The 7,152-nt window shown below is 42.7% G+C and overlaps 1 protein-coding gene across 1 annotated transcript; it reads left to right on the forward strand.

Annotated features, from left to right (window-relative positions):
- The first annotated feature begins 2,537 nt into the window (after positions 1 to 2,537).
- LOC113566786 (cysteine and histidine-rich protein 1 homolog) lies at positions 2,538 to 3,782 on the forward strand. The gene is made up of 2 exons (XM_026993880.1): positions 2,538 to 3,389; positions 3,459 to 3,782. Exons 1-2 carry the CDS (start codon positions 2,628 to 2,630, stop codon positions 3,780 to 3,782), a joined length of 1,086 nt encoding a protein of 361 aa, XP_026849681.1. The 5' UTR covers positions 2,538 to 2,627.
- Positions 3,783 to 7,152: the final 3,370 nt, after the last annotated feature.

A 7,152-nucleotide genomic window follows, 5' to 3' on the forward strand; every position in this document is an offset into this window, starting at 1 on the left:
CAGGTCATTTTATAATTGGAAGGCCAATATTTGGCCCGATTGAGACAATTTCAGAGGAAAAAATCGGGAATCTGGATAGATGGAGATTAATTCAGAAAATGAAAAGAGAATTTTGGATTAAATGGAAAGAAATAAATGGAAAATAGGAATGCAGAATATTAAAACAGGACAGATTGTATTAATAAAAGATGAAACCTGTCACCCAGCTAGATGGCCCTTGCGAAAAATAGAAGAAATACATAAAGGTAGGGACGTTAGAGTCAGAGTAGTAACTATAAAACATCAAGACGGATTGATAAAACGACGTATAACTAAAATTTGTCCATTAGCTGGAATTGAGTCAGAAGAGCAAGACTCAGGAATGACTCCAAAAGAGACCAGAAGTACTCGTAGTAGTAAAAGGTAATTCAAATTGCGTGTATAGGAAGATAGCAGAGACATGATCATTTTGGGTCGAATTAGAAAGGCAGGGTAGTTGACTCTTCAAAGTTCCAGTAAACACTAATGCTAGAATTCAATGTAGTAACTCAAATCAAGAACTAATTGATCTTCCGCATGATAAAATACTAGTACCTCATCACAGTATTCAAACAGAAAGCTACGAACCAATTTCATCCTTTTATATAAGTAATATAAGCAAAATACCAAAAATTGTTTGTAATCCATTAACAGTACCATTAATTAACCATACAGAAGAAATGGATAAGTTAAGAAACGAAATAAAATTGTTAAAAGAAGGTCATCTAACTTAAAAGGACTTAAGTTCCATCATGTATCTGGACATGCGGCCTTAATTATCGGAATCATAATAATGATAATAATCTATGCCGTAAGAAGAATTAAAGTAGCACGAAGACTGCAAACGATAGCACTTCCCTACCCACGGTAATTGACTGTAAATGATTATCTGTACTTGTAATTATAGCTATAAAGAAAATGTACACAAAAAGGTTCACAAGAATCAAAATACAAAACAATGCCACTTTCGGCCCTTTGCAGAATGTTCAAACATGAACATATTATCGTCAATACAATGCCACTTTCGGCCCCTTGCAGAATGTTTAAACATAAATAGATTATTGTACCCATTCACTCATGTAACAACACCGATCTCTAAAAAAATTACATAAAGTAGACAAGTTACGACAGCACTGGTGTAAACAGAGATCTGTAACCCATTAATACGACAACAAAACACAAGTGGAGAAAACACTTAACAAATGCGGTCCTAAAATAAAACTAATGTAAGCATGTACTCAAATAGACACCCTCAGTAAAGTGAATCCTCTGCGTAGGTCTAACGATAATTATAGACTACCAAATTGTACCTCCTACCTCATTGTCAAATCACATATAAGGCTCTGATTTTAAGAATAAAATTTAGTTTGAATTTACAACTCAACTCGCAAATGTCTAGACTTTTCTTTTAAGGTCTTAACAATAGTATTTCCTGTTCGGAATTTGTATCCGTATCGGCAGCCACACTAGATTAGTGTCAGGGGAACCATTCGATTTGGATGTCGTTTTGTTTTAAGGAGGAGGTTACCAGATCACCGAACAACAAACAAAGCAGAAGCAAAGACACGCACAAAACTGTCAAATAATTATGATTTTACAAACGGTTCAAAGTGTCGAGTGAGCTCTATAAAACAGCTCTGAAATTTTAATCTATACACGTAGATTACCAAATATATACCCATAGATTTGCTCCGAGTTTTTTTTGTATGAATAATTTACACAAAATATCGCATACAAAATTTATACATTATCAAGTATGCTTTAAACTATTTTAAAAATCTATTGGGACTCGCAGAGAAAGTGACAGACGATGCCAAAAAGTACTAGATGGGGTTTCACCCCAGCCCACCATACAATTTTATTTTTTATTTTATTCAATAAGGCTATTTTAGGTCACTCATTCATAGACAGTCCAACTATTTGATCCCGTCCGAAAAATAATTTCCGAAAGGTCTCCCCCGCGCCGTCGATGATCTCCTCACGCGGGCTGAATTTTGTTTTGATGAGTCGGTGTGTATCGAAGGAGCATTAGCCCCATTCTTTTCATCCAACTTTTCGTCAATTTCCTTCCTGTTTTTCCACTCAAAAAAAATTCCATTCAGCAGCAATCAAATACCAAAACAAAAAAAAAAAATAAATAAAAAAAAAACATGTCAGTAACATATGTATCTAATTTGACATGTTCTACATGAAACATGGACTAATAGGCACCGTAATCTTGTTTGCGATAGCAGAGCACTTTGGCGGTCAAAGAGGTTACTTTTCACCCCACCAGTCCACCGAGACACCACCCCACCAGACCCATTGAACGCCTTGGGCCGCATTACAAATATTTTTGAGCACATTTATGTGTAGATCAAAGTGCATTCTATTAAATTAAACTATTCATGGGTGCCTACTATGCCGTTTTTCTCTGTGTGTATCCTCTGTTTTTAAATTTGTAATTTTCAGGGAACCAGCTTGGCCTTGGAAAACTCGTAACCTTGTGCTCGTATTTTACACCAGACTATCAGTTTACTCTGCAACAACAGGCAATCAGAATTGTTGAATAAAGCACGCACACATACTGTAAAGCCAGGCCGAGGCTGCTGGCCGAAATACCCTTCAGAATGTCGAAGGCCAACCCCAATGACAACAACAACGAGCAGCCCCCAGCCGCCAAGAGGCAGCGATTGTCAGATGTTGCAAGTAAAGATGAAAGTACTTTGAATGAGATTTCGACTACTATGGACAGCAGTGAGGGTAAGGTCGGCGGGTCCTCGGGTGGTGGCGTCTCCGATCTTTGTGAGCTACTGCATAACATACTGGTGTGCGTTGTTTGCCGCGAGGTTCCACAACCACACGACTTCTTTCAGTGCAGCCATGGGCATATCATGTGTGAGGACTGCAAGACCGCCGTTCTGGCTTTTGCCATCTTCAATAAAACGAGTGCCTGCTGCCCCAGTTGTCGATCGCTCATTAGAAACTACGATCAGGAGCAGAATCTAGTGGTGCGCCAGACCCTCTGGGAGCTACCCATCAGCTGCCCCAGCTGCAATGACCAGTTCTCAGACAGGAAAGATCTCTCCAGACACTTGGAGTTCGTTTGTGAGGGGCGTGTGGTTTGCTGCAAGTACCACTGCCTGGGCTGTTCTTGGAAGGGCCCCTACAAGGACAGCGTCTCACATGATTCCGACTGTGGGTTTCCCCAGAAGCAGGGAAAGGAGATCCTAGATATTCTGCTGCATGTCGAGGACAGGGAGCTTGAGGCCCAAAAGCCCTTGTTGCAGCTCCATCGGGTGCTGAGTGCTAGCCGGGTGGAATTTTTCACCTTGAGAATGAAGGGGATACACCGCTCAGAGGGTTTACACCCACGGACCCTCGAGTCTGAGGTAAGGTTTTGGAGAACCAGAACTCGTCTGCAGCATACCTCTGATGATCTCTTATCCCGATCCCCACAGACGATTCGTGCCTTTGAGGAGGATTGGGTGCTGCGTCTACGTCTGAAAAGAGCTGGGGAAAAAATCACCGTCAGCGGCCAGCTATTGCTTTCGACTACCCCACGAGTGTCCCTTATGGTCGACCATTTGATCCAGATGCCGCAGAGTGTCTGCAGCGCCAAGCAGCTGCACGACATACGCCCGCGTATCTACCGCCATATTTTCGATTCAACCGGCAAGTGCGCAAACCGCCAGGAGCTTCCCTTGGCGGGACCTCAGGCCCTGTACCGGCTATTTGCCATGACCCGGATCCAGCTCCGTTTGTGGATGTTTTTGCATTATTGAGCTGACGCTAAAAACCTTTAAATTGTAGTTTAAACCTTTTGATTTGATTTGATTTTTAAATTCGTTGCTTTAGAGCTGAATTTTTAGGGTTTGGGCGCCTTTTGGATCTGCTCGTTCACAGCAAGACCTTCTTCAGCAGCAGCCTTGGCCTTATCATTGAAGTCGTGCAGAAGCAATCGAGTAAATTAGGCATACGTTTTTGTCTGGTCTGTTAAGGTCGGCTAGTGTCGGCTAGACTTACCTTAACGCTATCCTCGTTGAAAAAGTCCTTGACCTTTGCCAGCAGGTCGTTGAGCTAAGCCTCAACTGGCTTGGTGGGTTCCTCACGAGGCACGCGAGCACACATGCAAATTAAACAACTGCGGTAGCGGATTGTGTTTTTAAAAAGTTTTTATTTTACTTCGAACTTCACTGATATAGATTTAAGTAGAGGGTCACAAAGGAATTCCGGGCAAGGGATTGCGCGATCTTAATATTTAGCTAGACTTTGCGGTGTCGCTGCTGGATCAAGACTGATTTGAACTTTCTGATCTTTGCATCGTTGATCCCTTTCGGGAATCGTTTTTCTATAAACATTTCAATTGATTTCGCCATCCCGAGTATTGGATTTCGTCATCCAAAGAGAGAACTGTAAAAGGCCTAAAGTGCAGGATCTGCAGAAAGCCGGGAGTGAGATTGTTTATGAGAAGCCGGGTGTGGGCAAACATTGGTTTTCCATTTAGGCGTGTGTCAAAGATTGGGATTGCGGCGGGGGCGCTTGAGATTGTACATCTTAGAAATCAATTAGGCGGAGGCCCAAGATTGAAATTGTTTTCGTTTTGGAAAACCAAAGATTGTTTACAACTCGTATAAGAGCTCAATGGAATTGGGTACGTTAACTCCCCCCATTCTTAAATGTTTCGTCCCGATACATTTTGAAGTTCTGATAGAGCTCTAATTTCTTCTGACAGTATTTGAATGTTGCTTTCCACTATTTCTTCTGACGGTATTCTTATTGATTTAATAAGTACAAATTTGGTTAATTTATAGCCGAAGTAAAATAACATTAACAATATCAAAATGATTAAAAATAATGTTGTTAATGGTAAGGCCGTATTACCTAATGTTATAAGGGGATTTAAAATATTAACATTATCAAAAGAAAATTGCTTATCATTCGATTGTATATAATCAACTAATTCAAAATCGCTATATCTATGATGCGATATATATTTTAGAATTTTACCCTTATCATTTATGTGGGTTATATTATTTATTACAATTGTGTTGTTGAATATAAGGAGATACGATCCTAACAAAGTAGTATTGTCTACGATATTTTTGCCTGAAACTAATATGGCACCATCCTGAATGATGTCTATTTCTTTGTTTTTTTCCCTTTTTTTAGTGCAGTTGGCTTTAAAGCCATTAAGTAAATTGGTGAAACAGGTACTCTTTAAATTTATTTGTGCGTAATTGTTAAAAGTTTCACTTTTAAAATTATTCATTAAATAGTATTTCTCCTTACATTCACAAACTTTTTCACTTATAACTAACATTCCATCATTTTGTGAGATGGCTCTTGCATGGTAAAACTTGCAAATATCTTTAATTTGAGTGAAAAATTAGAAGAGTTTTTCTAATCAGTTACCGAAAACTTTGGGTGGCTGTAATTTAAATTATTTATTTGGCGGGGCGAAAAACTTGATACGCTCGATCTATTTCAAGGTTGGCGAACAACTAAAGTTTCTTCACAATTCAATCTCTTACTCTAGCTATCCTACGGTGGCAAAGCGGGGCGAATTCGCCAAGAGCGAGAGAGCGAGCTTTTATTGCGCTCCCGCTTTGCCCTAGCCTAACTTACACTAGACTTCATAATTCATAATTCCATCTATAACTAATAATTGTGGCCATGGATGGAAGGTCACGCAACACCGGCCCCGTTGAACGCCTGCATCGGCTTCAACACATTGGGAGCGGCGCTAATTTGTGTATGGGCCGCCGAAAAACCGCTCCAGTGCTAGTCCTTATTTCGACGACCCTGACCATGCCGTCCTCTCCTGCGTGCGTGGCTATGACCCTCCCTACGAGCCACTCCTGAGGCGGCAGATTGTCCTCGGCCACGATGACGAGGTCTCCTTCCTCGAGGTTCGGTTGCTGCTGGTGCCATTTGCCCCGAATTTGCAGCCCCAGGACATATTCGCGGGACCATCGCTGCCAAAACGCTTGCCTGACTGACGAGACAAGTCGCCATCGCCGCAAGCAACTGAGACTCTCCTGGTCCGGAGTCCGCAGTGCTGGGGGGGCGATGAGCGACCCGCCTGTCAGCAGGTGCCCGGGTGTTAGGGCCTCGCCGTCGCTTGGATCTTGGCTGATGGCTCCCAGCGGCCTCGAGTTCATTATGGCCTCGATGCCGACGAGGACTGTGGCGAGCTCTTCGGCGGTTAGGAGCGCGCTGCCTACCGCCCGTAGGAGTAGGCTCTTGGCAGTTTTTACACCTGCCTCCCATAGCCCTCCCATGTGAGGAGCTCGCGGCGGTATGAACGCAAATTCGCATCCGTTTTTTGACGCAAAGTCGCGAATTGCGTCTCCCTGCTCCTTGAGCCTGATCCGCAGAGCGCTGAGATGGCGGCTCGCTCCGACGAAGTTCGTCCCGTTGTCGCAATGAACGACTTGGGGATATCCTCGGCGCCCGACGAACCTTTGAAAAGCCAACAAAAAACAATCAGTGGTTAGATCGGAAACTATTTCTAGGTGAACCGCCTTGGACGCAAAACAAACAAAAAGCGCAATGTATGACTTGTATGGGGGCCTTCCGCGAATTTTCAATGTCGTGTGCACTGGTCCACAAAAATCAACGCCGCAAATTGAAAATGGGCGGAGAGCACGGAGTCGATCTGCGGGTAAATTCCCCATGAGTTGCGTCAGCAATCGAGGCTTGCATTTAAAACAGCGCATACAGGATCGAACTGTCTGACGGCAGACCTCCTGAGCGTTCACTATCCACACGCTCTGTCGAAGGATGCTCACAAGTGCTCGTGGGCCGACATGAAAATTCGAATGGTGCAGATGACGAATATAGCTTCGCACGAATTGCGAGCGCTTAGTCAAAAGCAGAGGAAACTTGGCATCGTATGATATAGGAGCTTTAGCTAGTCGCCCCCCCACTCGCAACAACGAAAAGTTACACCAAGTCCCTGTGTCTTCATGGATGAATGGGTTCAACCGCTGAAGACTAGGACCAATTGTAGATCCTTTCCTAACCTTTTCGATTTCTCCTTGATACTCGTGATGCTGGACGATTTCGACAATTTTATAAAAGGCTTCATTGTATTCGGTCGGTGAGATAGTTTTTTCGAATTTTAGGCTTGGGTCTTTACATTTTCTTATA

Source organism: Drosophila persimilis, unplaced genomic scaffold (genome assembly GCF_003286085.1).
Source record: "Drosophila persimilis strain 14011-0111.01,24,50 unplaced genomic scaffold, DperRS2 tig00000972-arrow-arrow-pilon, whole genome shotgun sequence".
Lineage (NCBI taxonomy): Eukaryota > Metazoa > Arthropoda > Insecta > Diptera > Drosophilidae > Drosophila > Drosophila persimilis.

Excerpts from the sequence above, each read along its gene's own strand:
- LOC113566786 (XM_026993880.1), top strand. The coding sequence starts at position 2,628 with ATGTCGAAGGCCAACCCCAATGACAACAACAACGAGCAGCCCCCAGCC. Across the intron at positions 3,390-3,458 it reads CACGGACCCTCGAGTCTGAG|ACGATTCGTGCCTTTGAGGA; the intron begins GTAAGGTTTTGG and ends CGATCCCCACAG.